Source organism: Chelmon rostratus, chromosome 21, assembly GCF_017976325.1.
Source record: "Chelmon rostratus isolate fCheRos1 chromosome 21, fCheRos1.pri, whole genome shotgun sequence".
Lineage (NCBI taxonomy): Eukaryota > Metazoa > Chordata > Actinopteri > Chaetodontiformes > Chaetodontidae > Chelmon > Chelmon rostratus.
The window spans coordinates 21,037,046-21,052,992 of NC_055678.1; the positions used below are offsets into that span (position 1 = coordinate 21,037,046).

General features: G+C 40.2%; 1 protein-coding gene across 1 annotated transcript in view; it reads right to left on the bottom strand.

Annotated features, from left to right (window-relative positions):
* ryr2a (ryanodine receptor 2a (cardiac)) overlaps positions 1-15,947 on the bottom strand; it is a 112,069-nt gene that overhangs the window by 15,286 nt on the left and 80,836 nt on the right. Inside the window, exons 79-97 of the mRNA XM_041963415.1 lie at positions 14,943-15,002; positions 14,549-14,683; positions 14,234-14,346; positions 14,022-14,118; positions 13,837-13,943; positions 13,306-13,357; positions 13,106-13,156; positions 12,901-13,000; positions 12,665-12,744; positions 12,180-12,256; positions 11,319-11,392; positions 9,415-9,432; positions 5,298-5,378; positions 4,873-4,961; positions 3,437-3,565; positions 2,905-3,009; positions 2,150-2,231; positions 1,257-1,415; positions 1,004-1,158 (exon numbers count right to left, since the gene is read on the bottom strand). Of these exons, the coding sequence (XP_041819349.1) occupies positions 1,004-1,158; positions 1,257-1,415; positions 2,150-2,231; positions 2,905-3,009; positions 3,437-3,565; positions 4,873-4,961; positions 5,298-5,378; positions 9,415-9,432; positions 11,319-11,392; positions 12,180-12,256; positions 12,665-12,744; positions 12,901-13,000; positions 13,106-13,156; positions 13,306-13,357; positions 13,837-13,943; positions 14,022-14,118; positions 14,234-14,346; positions 14,549-14,683; positions 14,943-15,002 (1,764 nt within the window). The remainder of the gene's footprint in view (positions 1-1,003; positions 1,159-1,256; positions 1,416-2,149; positions 2,232-2,904; positions 3,010-3,436; positions 3,566-4,872; positions 4,962-5,297; positions 5,379-9,414; positions 9,433-11,318; positions 11,393-12,179; positions 12,257-12,664; positions 12,745-12,900; positions 13,001-13,105; positions 13,157-13,305; positions 13,358-13,836; positions 13,944-14,021; positions 14,119-14,233; positions 14,347-14,548; positions 14,684-14,942; positions 15,003-15,947) is intronic.

A 15,947-nucleotide genomic window follows, 5' to 3' on the forward strand; every position in this document is an offset into this window, starting at 1 on the left:
GAAGCGACTCCAGGACCGTCAGGCGGTAACACTGAACTCCCCCCACATGATCCTGCTCTCTCTCCGTCTGTCTTTGTTCTTCTGACTGAAGGAAACTGAACTCTAACAGAGACAGGAAGGAACTTTGCTTATAGTTATGCTGCTATAGGATTAGACTGTTAGACTGTCAGGGGACTTCCAATGACTTCTCTCCCTCTCCATCTGTATGCATTCCTGTTACTAACTTGGCTTCTTCTCCAGAGTCTTTGTGCTTTCTTGTCTTGCAGGTGGATTGTGGATTAATTGTACTACTATTATTATTAAATCCACTGATACATTATATACATATATTATCTGCTACTAACGGTTTCTGTCTTAGTGTGTTGCTGGGTTTGACACAGGGATGAGGGGACAAGGACATGTTGAAAACGAGTTTCTCAGATACTCCAGGCATGTGTGGAATGAATATGTTGTTGCGTTTGTTCTTCTGTTCTTCACCACCCACAGTGTTTGAGTTCCTCCTGGATCCTGTGGCTGTTTTCACAGGAGCTGGGGTTCAGGGCACTGCCTTCTACTTTTTCCATATAGAAGTTGGCCAAAATGGGGGATACTGGTCAGTTCATGGCTCAGCCATGCTTTTGAAAAAGCTTTCGCTTGACTGAGTAAAGCTAGTTGGGTCAATTTAATGATCCACAAAGCAACAAAACAAAGGGATTAGCGTCTGACTGAGCTGTGCGCCACAATAGTGAGAAATATAACAGAATACGAAGAACAAGTGATCTATTCTACTCTGGTATTGATCGAAACATGAACAGCTTCTTTAACCACTCACAGGCAGGAGGAAAAAAGGAAAAGAGGACACATAAACAGAACTTACGAGACAGCTCTCCGACTAAACCCCCTATGAGATGTCAAAACAAATTTTCTAAAATTAGATTTTAATTATAGATTAATCATTCTGAAGGGCTTGCATTTAAGGCCCCTTTTAGACTTTTTGAAGATCTGTAAACATCACAGTGATTACCTTGGCTGGCTCATGAAAGCGCTCCACAAATTCTTCATAGTCCAGGAGTTCGTTCTCATCGGTCTCGGCACAGGAGAGCAGGAACTCTGTCTCAGACTGAGTGTAGTGTTTGTGGCTCTCCATGGCTTTGTGGAAGTCCCTCTTGGAGATGACACCTGTGAGCCCATTGATAAATCAGCAGCAGCTCTCTTCAAATGATTCTGATGCTTCCCCAGTGCAAACAAGGTGACACAATGTGTTTTTAGAGCCTTGCCTTTTCCGTCAGGGTCATACTCCTTGAAGGTGTCTGAGGAGGTCAGATCTTTCAGTTTGAGGAACATGTCAAAGAACTTGAGGATCATCTCCACGTTGTTGGAGGACTCCACCAACATGTCGACCATCTGCTTCCCGATGGTCCCATTCACCACATTACCTGTGAAACAAGAGAACACCTTTACAATATAGGAATTCTCTTGTCAGCACAACACAACAAGTCACATTTAAACCATACATAGGAGACCAGGCCTCTGTCAAATCATTTGCAGTGCTTGACCCTCTTCTCAGAGCTCACTGTTGGGTGTTTCAACAATGCAGCCACACCAATTTAGGTCTTTTCTTTTTCTGTTACCACTTCAATTACTGCTGTTCATTTTGTCAGACATGAGTCATATTCCCTGCATCAATACACTTCCAGTGAGTAACTGTGTATTACTCTTAAATTAGTTTACAACCGCAATTCAAAAAAAGTTGGGACGCTGTGTAAAATGTAGATAAAAACAGAATACAATGATTGGCTAATACTTTCAATGTAGATTCAATTGAGCAGAGTCAAAAGACTACATTTTTGATCTTCAAACTAACAAACTTTAATGTTTGTTGTTAATATACACTTACACATTTCCTTTATAAACACTCAGTGAGACCAAAGACACTAATTGTTAAAGTTTTGAAAGTGAAATTCTTTCCCATTCTTGCTCAATGTACAAATTTATTACACTTAGCAAAGATTACTAACCAATTAGACTGATTAAAGGACTATTAATAAACAGTGCAAACACCCTGGTGGCAACCTTGTGAACTCATGTTTCTGTCACTCTCATCATCTCTGTCAGTCAACCATCCTTGCTTTAAGATTTCCTACAGGTGTTGTCAGGAATGCAAACCTACCCTCCAGCATAGACAGCAGCATCACCACCATATCTTTCTGCAGATCCATCAGTTCCTTCAGTAACTCAATCTGACTGGAGTCCTGAGGTGAAACAAGAAAGAAAATTAAGAATTTTCCAGCCATCTGCATGTTGTTATCCATTTTAGAAGGAAGTGTGGCAGAAAGGTTCTTGCATTGGTAGTTTTTTTTCTAAAACTAACAACATCTGATGTGAATGTGAAGAGGAATTAGTGGCCAAGATGAAAAGACGGTTACTATAAATTTGAGGAAACACGGTTGTAAAAACCTGCAAATACGCAATTTCTTTTGCTTTATGATATATTTTTGCCTACATTAAGGTCAACAGCAAGTCCAGGTGGAGGAGTCTAGTTCTTCCTTATAAGTGATGGTGAAAGGATTGTGAGATTGGCTGGTTGTTGAAGGTATTCACTGTTGTGAGCAGAACCCTCAGTCCATTCTTTTTCTAGCTTTTACTTATGGTCAGAATGAAATTTCACCAGTTGAGGTGGTAGGGATGTGTGCTGTGATGTGCTTCTCACTGAAGGTTCAGCAACGACTGGCTCCTTAAAAAGTATTTGGGGCACCTTTTCTCTACATTAAATAGCTGACAGTGGGAATGTGACAAGGCATAAGGGGAGAGACAGAGGGGATGTCATGCAAGAAAGATCCATGACTGGACTCAAACTGGGAACATTGGAATTACGTGTCTTACACCCCAAATCCACACCCACCCCACCCTGTGACTTTGACTCACCTGAGACAGTTTCATCTGCATGTGAGCGAAGACATGCAGGAAACCAACCACGGCGTCCCACAGTCGACTATGGGCCAAACTCTGCTGGTTGCCAGTACACGGACCCTACAAGATCATTAGAAACAGTTACAATCAGAGAACAACCACCAGTCTTTGCCATATGTATTTGCCACAGTTACAGCCTGCAGATATTGTAGAATATCAGTGTCATGTTGCCATTCCTCTCCATAGCAGAACTGATTTCTGTCAGATTACTGACTTATTTCCTGTCATACCTACAAACAGACAATGATGTCTTCTGACTACACAATCAATTCTTATCTGCCAAATTAATTAACTAGGTATGGAGTCTCTCTGCATTACTTCATTTTAGCATATGAACAAAGCAACAGCTCACTGAAGTGAAAAGGACCTCTGACTATTTCTGTTGACTATTTGTGACAAACTTTCAATTTGGATTATTGAAGAGCTTTTCATCAGCTTTTGAGAACAACAGGTGTCAGTTCATCCAAGCTGCAGTGTCTTCTCATACCTGGATGTACTCTGTGAGTGTATTGAAAACCTGCTTGGCCACATTTATCGCCTTGGAAAAATTCCTCTGGCCCTGCTCGTCGATGACATCTTTGCCAGAATAATACCAGTAGAAATCACTGATAGACTCCTGGAGGAGAGTGAAGAAGGAGAGCAGGAGCGGGGGTGGTCCAGGGACGAGAAGAAAAAACAAGAATTTGAGTTTAAACAGTTTTGATTATCATTATCAGTCCTAGTTGTAACAGTGTTAACACCAGGTGTAAAAAAGTTGGGACACTGTGTAAAACAGAAAACAGAATGTGATAGTATGCTAATCCTTTGTGACATATTCTCATTAAAAAACAGCACAAAGACAACATTTAATGTTTCATGTCATCAACTTCATTGATTTTTGTAAATACATTTTTATTCTGAATCTGATGCAGAAACACATTTAAAACAAGTCAGGACAGGAGCAACTAAGACAGGGAAAGTTGTGGAACGCTCCAAAAACACCTGTTTGTACCATTCCACAGGTAAACAGGCTGATTGGTAACAGGTGACAGTATCATGATTGGGTATGAATCATCCTGGAAAGGCTCAGCCGATTACAAGCAGGGATGGAGCGAGGTTCAACACTTTGTGAACTTCGTCACAGTTTGTTGGAAAATGATTGCATTCTGTTTTAATTTAGGTTTTACACCAAGTCCCAAACATTTTGGAGTCAGGGCTGTAGAAGAAGTTGAATATCACAGTAGAACAGAATGCATTAATAAAAACAGCAATAGAATCACAAAATCTTAGTAAAAGAACAGCCTGGATTGTGCTTTTATAGTTTTGGCCATTTATGAAAAGTTCCAATAAGTTACTTGCTCATTAAAAACATCTTTTTGTCTAAGGGACATTCCAGCTATACATACAGAACACAAACAGTTTCTGACTATTTTCTAAAGTATGTCTTTGGGCAATAAAATAAGCATCAGCAACTGCATTATGGTGTGCATGGTTTGTACAGTGGCTGTATTGTGTCTTGTTACTGTGTCTTGGGGTGTGCTCAAGTACATGATGCCAACTGACTTGCTGAGAAGAGGTTCATATCAGAGACAGATACTAATTACTAGTGACAAGGACATTATCGCTATGTTAGGTAACAATTTTAATCCTTTGTAACAAGGTTGAACTATACTTGCTGTATCTCTATGACTCTATAACAAATAAGTTTGGTGCATAAAATGTCATCATAACTATAACAACTGCCAAAACTGAAAGCTGAAGAAGAGACTTTAGAAGAGAAAAAAGAATTTCCTTTATGACTACACAAGGATAAACTGTTTGTTGTGTTGCTTAAGTTCACACTGAACTGTCCAAATAGTAAACTCTAAAATTTCACTTTACTGAATGGAAGCTGCAGATTTCTATTCATTTATGAACCAGCAGAAGTGACCAAAAGGAGCCAACCTGTACTCTGAGGAGGTAGTCAACAGTAGAGATAATGATGTTGACAGTTGTATTGTTCCCTGTTTGTGTCCTCAAGTAGTTCTGGAAGTCTGAAAAAGGATACCACAAAATATTGCAATATATTGTAAAATGTGTTCAAATGAATAAATACAGTCGTGGCAACATTTTAGCAAAATATTAAATCACATGTAATATTAACATGTGATGTTAGTATGCAATCAGACATGAGAATGAACTCTACATAGAGGAAATATTGCAGTGTTGAGAAGGGGTCATCCTAAGTAAGTGTGCCTTAATCAGTGGGTTGATATTAACAAACATTACATGACATAAAAACACTCTCAACAGGTCATTTGTTAATTTACACAAAATTGCCATGTCACATCAGATCAGTACAGTCAGCACCAGAGAGCCTGCGCACACACCTGAGTTGTGTCCTTCACAGAGCAGCTGCAGGAAGCGGAAAAGGTCACAGGTGAACTCATCATCCTGCATGACCTTCTCACCTGGCCAGAGAGAAGAAACACACACCCACACGCAGACATGCACACACACATACACAGACAGACGCACATGCAGACACACATATGCACAAGCACATACATAGGTGTGCACAAACGTACACACAAGAGCACGGGCATGTGCAAACATACACATGAATGCACACACACATTCATATATACAGACACACATACACATAAAGAAAGTCAGAGAACAGAGGAGACAAAAGCAGACAACATGTAGGAAAGGGATGTACAGACAAGAAGATGGAGAGTGAAGAAGTATTAAAAAAGAGATGGTGCTAGTGTGAGGAAATTCCCTGTGTATTCTTTCAGTCAGTGAAAGGTGTATGGTCACAATACACCATTCTTACCTAACATAAACACACAAACACACACACACACACACATTCTTGGATGAGCAGTGGGCAGCCACAGCACTTGGTGGTAGACTGAAGTGGACTGGTTTAGAAAATGCAGCATTTTACAGTCAGGACTGGATCTAGACTCTTTTCATGTTTTCTCAAGATTGGTTTCGCTTGAAGTAACAAGTGTTGGTTGCTGCTATTGCTCCATTGTAGATTCTGCACAGATTACAAATACGCCGAGGGGGTTGAGGACAGCTTCTCTGACTGCGCTAAAATGCTGCTTTGAACCACATAATGCAAAAAGAAAAGAGGGTCAGAGAGAGGAAGATGAGACACTGCACAATAACTTATACAACAACATTAACAGAATACATCAATATAATATGACAACAAACTGAACTGGGCTGAGGGAGGAAAATCTGTCGGCCTGGAACAAGACTGAAAGTGCAGTTTTCCTTTTCAGTGCAAGTACTTTCATGGCAGTGCAACATTTTCTTACTGCATGTATAGATCAGTCCCACCAGGATGTCAGAGGTTTAGTTTGACTTACGGTGCAAAGTGACTGAAGTTGTGCTGACTTTTGCTGATGTCCACAGAAATTAAAATGGATCTGACTGAGAGAACTAAATTATTATAATAAAGTTTGTTACTTTGTAGTAACAGCTTAAAACCGCTAACAGCTAGAAGGCCTAAAAATAATACATACAAGTATTTATAGTGGTGGCAGTGGCAGCAGTGAAGCGGTTAGTACTGTTGCATCAATGCATGAACATCCTAATGAGTGCTTTGATGGGCTCCAGTCACCCTATGACTCTGATAAGGATAAGGGGACAGAGATGGATGGCTAGACCACGGATACAAGCTTCATAATGCATCCATCCTTTTACTTTCCTTATTTGACCACTTCGGGGTCACAGACTTTGAGGGGTGCAGAGGTGAAATCAGGAAATTCCACGCTCAGAGAGTCCTGCCGACTGCTGGTAACTTTCCTGGGAGGAATGTTCCCAGACTCTAAAACTCTCAGAGATCAAGCATTGGGTAATTTGCAAGAATTATTAAAAATTCAACCAGAAATGTGATAAAGATATGACAAAATTTCTAGCTCGCAAAAATAATGTGAGGGTTCATTCAGTTTGTGTGATTCATGTGATGGCAGGTCTTAAATTCCTGGATGGACTGATGTATGGACTGAGTAAATCTTGCAAGTTAATCTCTGAAAAGCTGAAACAACCCCAACCCCTGTTTCATATTTACTGATGCTGTGGCAATAAAACTCTATATTGAAGACATGATAAGTTGTCTAAAATCTTAGATGTCACAATAACAGCATATGATGTGAGAATTTTCTTTAATAATAGTGAGTAACCTGACACTATTTCCTACCAAAAGTAAGATATTTGGGATTGTGTAAAGGCACTTTCAGGCTTATTCCCAACACAGTGATAAACCAGATGAGGGGAATACATTTTTCACAGTTGGAAAAAATGATGAGAGCATATAAACGTTGTATCCTTAATATTTTAACTAGTAAATCTCTGTGTATAGATTTGGATTATAAAAATAATAAACTAAGGATGTGGCGTACAGTAAAGGCACATAAAATTTCCTCTAGTCCATCAAAAACTATAAGGTTGTAACATTATTCACAATATAATGCATGACTACAACTACAACCAAACCATGAATTTAAAATACAATACTGGGGTGAAAATAAATCAAAAAATAAAATCATAAAAAATGGACGGGGAACTCAAATTAAGTTTTCCACATAAGCAAAACAGTCATGAAGGACAAGTACACTGACTACAGAACACAGCTCAGCCAGTAAACAGAGAGAAGAAGGGAGGAAGGAAGGAGAAAAGGATCAGAGTTCACCCCCCCTCCACTCACACAGCAGCATGGCCAAATCAGCCACGGTAAAGTCCAAAATGCAAAGAGGAGGCACAGAGCAGACAGAATGGATGAGAGTGGGAGAGATGAGAAAGTAAGAGAAGTAAGGCTGCAACTACTGGCTCATTCTGGTCGGGTTTTATTTATGCGTTTATTTTTGCTGCATATGAATCCAAACTTTAAATATTAAAAAATCTTTAATCTAGATTACTGTCCTTAATTAAAATCAATTAAAAACACTGAATGTCTTAACCTTTGTCTTCTGTCCTAATGATCAGTAAGATCAGATCAGTCATACTATAACAGACGTTTGTTATTTATTTATATCAACGATGGCAGACTATAACATCTCTCTGTATAATGCAACACAGTTCATCTAATAAACTTGAAACTGGTGGGAAAACAAGACAACATTGTATTCATCCTTGTGTACATTGGCTAATTTTATATAAATTAATCCTGCAGACAATAGAGGACACTGATATCTCAAAATGTTTAAGCTGGCCACTCAGTGAGGGTGGACCAAGGTGTAAACATTGCACTGGTATTACACAGTATCACATCATGAATTTATACGCCCAGTGAGTTGGCAAACACTTGCCAGTTAGACCCTCCAACAGACACAGAGCAACAGAAGCATTCGTGTGGACTGGAGCGGAGTTCACCATTACTGTAAGGCTCACTCTCATTTTAGCTCTGTTTTGGTCTCCACCAACTCCTGAGAAAAAAACATCCGTCTCTGAAGCTTCTAAATGGCCACCAGCTAGTTTCTAACTGAAGCTGTCTGCTGTTTGCTGCTGAGCAGGTGTTGTACTGTGACTGCTGCTGCTGGAAACACCGAACCGAAACAGGAAAGCTGCAGCAAAAAACCAAAACAAGGAGCTGAAAGACGCTAAAATGCTCGTAGTTCTGAGAGGAGCTGCAGAGTTGGGGGTAATTCTTTGTGGATTTGTCACTATGACCCCTTCCACATGAAACATACGCTGTCATTTTAGAAAAAAATATTTGTAAGTGCAGCTTTAACGGTTGTTTAATCAAGCTTTTTTTGTATGATATTTGGTGTATTCATTGCAGCCCTAAAAGAGTGAGTCAGAAAAAGAAAAAGACAGAGATAGTGGCTGAGGACACAGAGGGGATCGTACACTTCACAACAGATAACAACCAGCACATGAACCACCTCCATTACTGAGACAGAACAACCAGCTGACTTCAAGTCGACTACATGGCCGAGAGGGTGGGGGTGGAGGATGACGGTGGGGGTAGGCAAATAGTCATATTAGTAAGATTTAGAATGTGCCAGATACTGTACAAATCCTGAGAGGGAGGCAGATATGGGTTCTGTCTTACATGGCAGGCTGTCACACCACAGCTACACTTCTACTACTTCTGCCCGCACATCTTTTTAATCTTAACGTCTGTGTGGTATTTTCCAAAATAACTCGTCACAATAATCACGATCAGTTTGCCTATCGTGGAAGAGAACGACGTGAGACATTTTACATCAAAATTCAGTGGACAAGTCATAAAACGGGATAAAACGACCAACTACAAAACCAACCAGAGCGAGTTATAATTGGTCTAACAAAAATTAAAGAAAGAAAGAAAAAAAAGATTAGTATGGTGAGGGTAAGGCAGAAAAGTAGCTACAAGCACAGAGCAGGTAAGGACGAGGTTTGTAGGTCTACACTCAGGACCTGGACAGACCTGACACAACAACTAACCAACCGTAGAGAGAGAGAGAGAGACCAACCAACACACAAGAAGATGGCAGGAGGCATAATTACCACGCTCATGAGTGATGACTGAGGAAGGGAAGAAAGTGCAGTAAAACAAAATGAGAAAAGGAAAACAGGGGGAAGAAAGAAAGAAAGAGAGAAAGAAAGTAAGAAACAAAGAAAGAAACAAAGAAAAAGATTACATATAGGGAAAAGAGCTTTAAAAAATCCGAATTCAGCTGTTTGGTCAACATGGAAAAAAATTAAGTGTCGACAGGAAATCTGAACAGCTTATTAAAACTCATTAAGTGTTGTCTAAAAGAAATAAATAAGCATATATGTAACACCAAGACCTTGTGTTTTCATTAGTTTTTTTTTTTTTAATTGTGGACATAATGAACCTATTTCGTTATTTAAAAACTGGTTAGAGTGATTACCTCACATTTACAAAACAACAGTTATGAGTAGAAACACATTATCAGCTGCGTTTAGTGGCAGGATTTTATGCTAGAATAGGTGCAGCAATGATTAATACAAAGTCAGTTTTAGTAACTTCTGGTTTGGGAAGGGGGTCCTCTTGATTCTGCACACACACAGATGGACAGAAGTAGCAGCTATTGTTCAGTGAGAAATATCATCCAGTTGGATAAACACCTAATTACGAGCAAAATTATGAGAATTACTGTAAATCTATTAAAATATGTATGTACTTGATATTTAAACAATCATGATCTATTTATCATGAAGAGTAAGAAACAAAGTAGAAATATCAATGTAGTAATGACTGGTAAAACAAAGTTAATGTAGTGACAGTAATTGTGCCACATTATGTATGTCAAACTAGCTACTAGCAGTTCCTTTTAGTACAGTGATGTACAGACAACTATCACTGGATTACTTTAATGCTGAAGAAAAACTAAAACCCTGATGATTCTCAGTCAAGTTCTGGAGGAAAAGGAACATCTTTTTCTCTGTAATTGTGTGGCTGTTTATTAGGATGGACATCAGAATATGAGTGAGGTGAAGTGAAAGAATGAAAGGAAGTCAGAAATGTCATGTATAACAGAATAATTCCAGGTGTTTACCTTTTGACTGAACCAGAAAGTACTTAAGACAAACTTGTACTTAGTATTTGCTGCACCTATTGTAACATGCTGATGATGTATGCACCAATAATGAGCTATTATTACGCAGTTATTACTGTATTTTAAAATCTAGCACTACAAAATGGTAAAAACAAAGACCCGTGCCCTACACTGTTGTCTACATGAAAGTAACTGATTTGAATTTTGAATAGTAACAGTGTGCAATCCAAACGATGACTGTGAACATTTGTAACAAATGTATACACACAGAAAATGTAACAGGCAAATCGTAAGCACATACATTACAGTTGTACACCAGGAAATCATCCTTGATAACGCATGTGAACAACAGGTAATACTGCATTACCACTTGATCAAAGTCAACAGAATGCTCAACCAAAGTGATGACAGGATAAATGGGACAAAGCAAGATAAAAAATGGTGGTTTGAAGAGGAAAAAAAAATCTTCATGTATCAAAAGGAACAAACAAGATGCAACACTTGAGTGTATTTCCTCTAGTACAACTACTTCAGTGATCCCTCTCTACAGGCCACTCCAGGACATGCTAACGTAAAGGTTTTAGAGCTTTTCATGGGAAACTTTGAGATTTTGAATAGAAGAAGGAAAAGGTTTTTCCTTCAGCTACCTTAAAATCTACACTTTGGCATTCCGCTATAAACCCAATGCTTTCAGCAAGCAGTGCCTTGTGGATGTTTTATAGGTAGATTCATTAAAGCGACATTTAACAATGTTACCTGCAGCTGGTGAAGAAGAGCATTTTAACATCGACATACTCCAGGTAAAGAAATATTCATTGAATCTGTCTGTCTATTGCTGTGATCATTGAGAAATCTAAATCAGTGATGTGCAAACGTAGTGAAGCTTACCTGATCCCTCCTCTGTCACCATTCCCAGCCCCTCTGCTTTGTTCTGCCTCTCAAATGCATTTAGATCCAGAACACTGAAATAAAGACAAATGATTCATGAATCTCTTTCCCCCCACCTGCAACCCGGGCTGTGGCTGAGCACTGTTCTGTACGTAAACACCTGAAACTGTCACTGCAGGAGTAGCATCTGAAAGCTGCACCTGTCTTTCAAATAAATATCTTCTCAGCCAAAATCCTGAGGTAGTGCTGCAAGAAATTGGAGCACCCCGCCCACCTTATTGAGATGATGTACATTCAGTCTATTCAGCACAACACAATTAATGGTGTTGGCGTATGTGCATTAGTAAAAACAATGATCATATCAGACTAAGTGATGAATCCAAAGATTAGACTGAGCCGTCCTCTTAAAGGACTTGATTTTTTTGGGGATGTTCAATGTCTTTAGTGTCACTGGCTTGATGAATGTGTACGTAGAGACAAGTGGGATCTGGTGCTTGGTGTTTTAACTGCCTCTGTGAGCTCTGCGTCACAGCCACTGCTGCAGTTGCTGATCGTGTTGGTGAGAGGTCAAATCAGTGGGCCAAACCACAGTGACCACACTCTTTCACCTCACGCAGCATCTTTGCCTTCTGTCTCTCCCTGTACGTGTCCCCTCAACTCCCCTGCGCCCTCTTTGTTCACCTTCAGGGTCTCTTACTTTTTTGTTTCTTTTAAATCTATGCTCTCTATATACAATAAATATACTTGACCACTCTTTGAGTCAGCCTGTCCAAACCAAACACAGTCAGAACCCTCTAACCAACCCAGCTGTGGTGTGAATACATTGTAGGTATATATGTTTCAGTCCTGAAGCCGAGTTACCTGCATGACTGCATCAGACCAGCCAGGCTCTGGAAAAAGCCCACATCCTTCTTGTCTTTCAGATAATCCAGCATTTTCTGTCAGAGAAAGACCACAAAAGAATGAAAGATGTGAAACAGCACCTCTCTGACAGAGACTCAGCGAAAACAAGGCTCTTCACAGGAACACTGGACTGGACTGCATATTGTGCTCACATGTCGTCACAGACCTGCCATAACACTGATCTTTACGAAGCTCGCAGTGCAGACCACTTACTATGACCTCAATGCTTAACACACACACAGATTTATTAACTCCTCACTGACAATGTCAACGGAAACCGAATAGTTTAGGCGTCATAAAAATAAATACTATGGCAGAACAGTGGAAAAGTGGCCACTGAGTGTACAGCCTTTCAAATACAATGTAAACACGAACAATATCAGAATCCTAATAAAACTGGTCGTGTACGTGACAGAAAGAGAAGCGACTGAACAGTGAAATACCTGCTGTACAGTCGAGTTTCCTCCATTGAGAATAGCTATGCCCAGCTTCAGGGTGGAGGCCACCATGGGACCCATCTCACCTGGTGAAAAGGAACTGTACGTGAGTCGTCTATCTACCACGGTGCACAGTCATTTCAAGTCCCTGCCCCATGCAACAACAACAATCAATTAGCAGTGTTATAGCATAGTAGTTATAGTATATAGTAGTGTAACAGGAGGTGGGAGGCAGGACCTACCTTTGCTAGCGCTGATGGTTTGAAGCACCATCTCAGCAGCTCCACGGTCGTGCAGTCGAGCCTGCTGATACAGCAGCTTCTGCTTCTCCATCTCCTTCTCCTATTAATGTGAAACAGGACACGTGTCTGACAGGCAGCAGCACACCGCTTCATAACCAAGACCATGATGGGGACAGACAGACAGACAGTCTGACTCATCACCTACTTCAAAACTTTTCACTTCCTCTCCGTCCTCATCCTCTTCATCATGGCAACTCTGAGGGAGCGAAGAGTGATGGAAAGTTACATGTGGACAGCAGAGGGACAGTATGGTGTAAAAGGAAGAATTAACATTCAACATCATCATCATTCATAAGCCATCTAATTCACTTCTAAGGAATGAAATTGGTCATCAGTAGCTGGTACCTTAGCCATGATGTCAGCATAGGCCATGTAGAGATTATCCTCATCCAGTTTACTGTAACAGGAAATACACACACACACACTCACAGACATTTGACTGAGCGCACTTATTTAAACTGCATAAAGTTTTTATTCCTAGTTCCAGCGTGGACTCAAACTATCCTGGTCAGGTGAGGAGTTCTTAACTTTTAAGTTTTGTTTTGTTTTGTTTTTTATTTTAAACCATGCCGTCTAGAAGAAAACCATGAGAAACCTCTCCCTGCCCATGAGCTCCAGAGAAACAGCCAAGAGTGGAGATAAACAAGTGGCTGCTGAAGAGTGATGAATGAAGCAAGTCAAGAGGTCAGGATACCTTTTTAAGAGCTGGCAGAGATAAACGCCTGTACATGTTGGCCTGACGTTTGACGGGTGGCCAGACAGATAGATGCCAGAGCTTAAAGAAGGCAGGTGTTTGCTAAAATATTACCTAACTTACGTTGAAGCACTTCGTAGAAGCCTTTTATTCTTACATACACAGTATCTGTGAGAACCCACCACTTCTCTGTGAGGGCTGTTCTGCTGAACAGCTGAATGAGCTGATGCAGTGGATCGATGTGTTTCACCCCCTCCTCTTCCTCAGATGGCTCCTGTTCACCTGGTTTCTGAAATGGACACACAAATTCTGCCATGGGTCAACATAATTCCACTTATTTTACATTAATATATTGAAATGAACTTACAGCGAGGTCCTCTATGAGTTTATCTTCAAAGTAGTGTTCCTCTGCCTCAATCCAGGACTTCTCGTAGCCCTGCAGGAACAAGTTGACAGCCCGGTGCCTAGTTTGGGGGAGATACGATAGGAAAAAACTTTTGACAACCCTTTTCTACGCCACATGTGCACACTCTGTACACCCTGGACATGTGCGCTGATGTATGTGGGTGCATAAGTTACCTGGGCAAGTTATAGAGAGGGGCCATCCTGAAGCAAGCAACCACTGCTCTCTTCCTCTGTTTGGACAGCAGTTTGTGCCATACAGCCTTCTTACTGCGCTGAGGATGTTCAACCTAAACACACAAAGTGACGCAGTCAGCACAGAAGACTTTCAGCTGATGCTGCCACACTGCCCAACAAACAGACATGCTTAAGTCTATTTTTGCAGTGATCCCATGAGCTGTTCTAAGAGGAGAGTGTAGGCCAGCTTCTCCTTCCAACACACACACACACACACACACACACACACACACACACACATACACACACACACACCTGGTCAAGGTGGAAGAGGACATGAGCGATGTCCAGGACTCTCTCCACAGTCTTCTCTGGGTCAGAGGTGTCCTCACAGTGGTTTGGGAGGTCTCTGTACAGAGCCATCTGCCAACGAATAGCTGGGTCCTCCAGCTGTACAACACACACATACACAGTCACAAAGCCACTCAGGACATGTTCACACAGGCTGTGCAGCTCTATGAACACTTCAGCTATATGTTTGAATTTGAGTTAGACTGTGAATAAAATGTTGGAGTTGTTATCGTTCAGACTGTCCACTATAAAAATGGCTTTTAATTTCTCTATTCTGTAAATATAAGTATGTGATCTTAGATATAACCTCTAAACATACTTGCATACTCTGTTAATGACCAGCTCAAAGTATTCTTACCTTTCCTTGTAAATGGAGATTGTTCCTGATGATCTCTCGAACTTCATCCTCTGTGTCTTTCTGTTGAACGAGCAAATGCACGCTCCATTGTGAGATGTAAGCAGTAAACAATGGTTCTTAAATGACAGAGAATAATAAGCAAATAACAAGTAATTTGGCCACCATATTATATCATCACGAGGCAAAGACAAATGTATCCATATCATGCAAATTATCCATGAGTTTCAAAGTGCTTCACAGAGATTTTGAGGTGGATAGTTCCAGTGTTTGATCGATATCAACATATAATTAGAAAATAGCTGAAAATAGCAGCTACTTTTATCACACCTTGAATCCTCTAGAAATGTGTTCCACAAGTGTGTTGCATAGTCGTTTAATCAAGCTTCTCTGATCTTTGATCTCACTCTTTGGTGCGACAAGAAGTTTTGCAGAGGATCTGAACAGTCAGTCCTGTTTTAGTTCTAAGTAATTTAGAGATTTATATTGTACTGTACTGTCATATATAATATATAATACAGTGTTAAACTGTAATCTGTGACAAACTGGAAGCCAGTACATGGTCTAGACTCTAGAGAACTGGTCCCACTCTCTTTGTCTTTGTCATGATCTTGACAGAAGCATAAAATAGTTGAGTGAAGCTGTTTATGTGACAGCATCAATCTGATTTCTATTTTAGTCTTATTCTGCAGTATTGTATGTTGTAAGTTATCATATCATACTGCATATTATGACACACCTGTGTTTGCTTTGTAATGTATTTCAAGAATAACATATGAACTGCTGAATAAAGTTGTAAAGGAGGTCATGATGCACAGGATTTGTCCATCATTTCCTGCATACTGTACCAGGCAGAATACAGAATTATAACCAACCAGTGTGATGAGAGCAGAGGCTATGTGTAATGGCACTGTGCACTAGCATGGCACTTCTCAAATGAGGGGCTTTAGATCAAACCACTGTGAACAACAGATACTGTAAAAAACACTCATTAATCTATTGATAGCT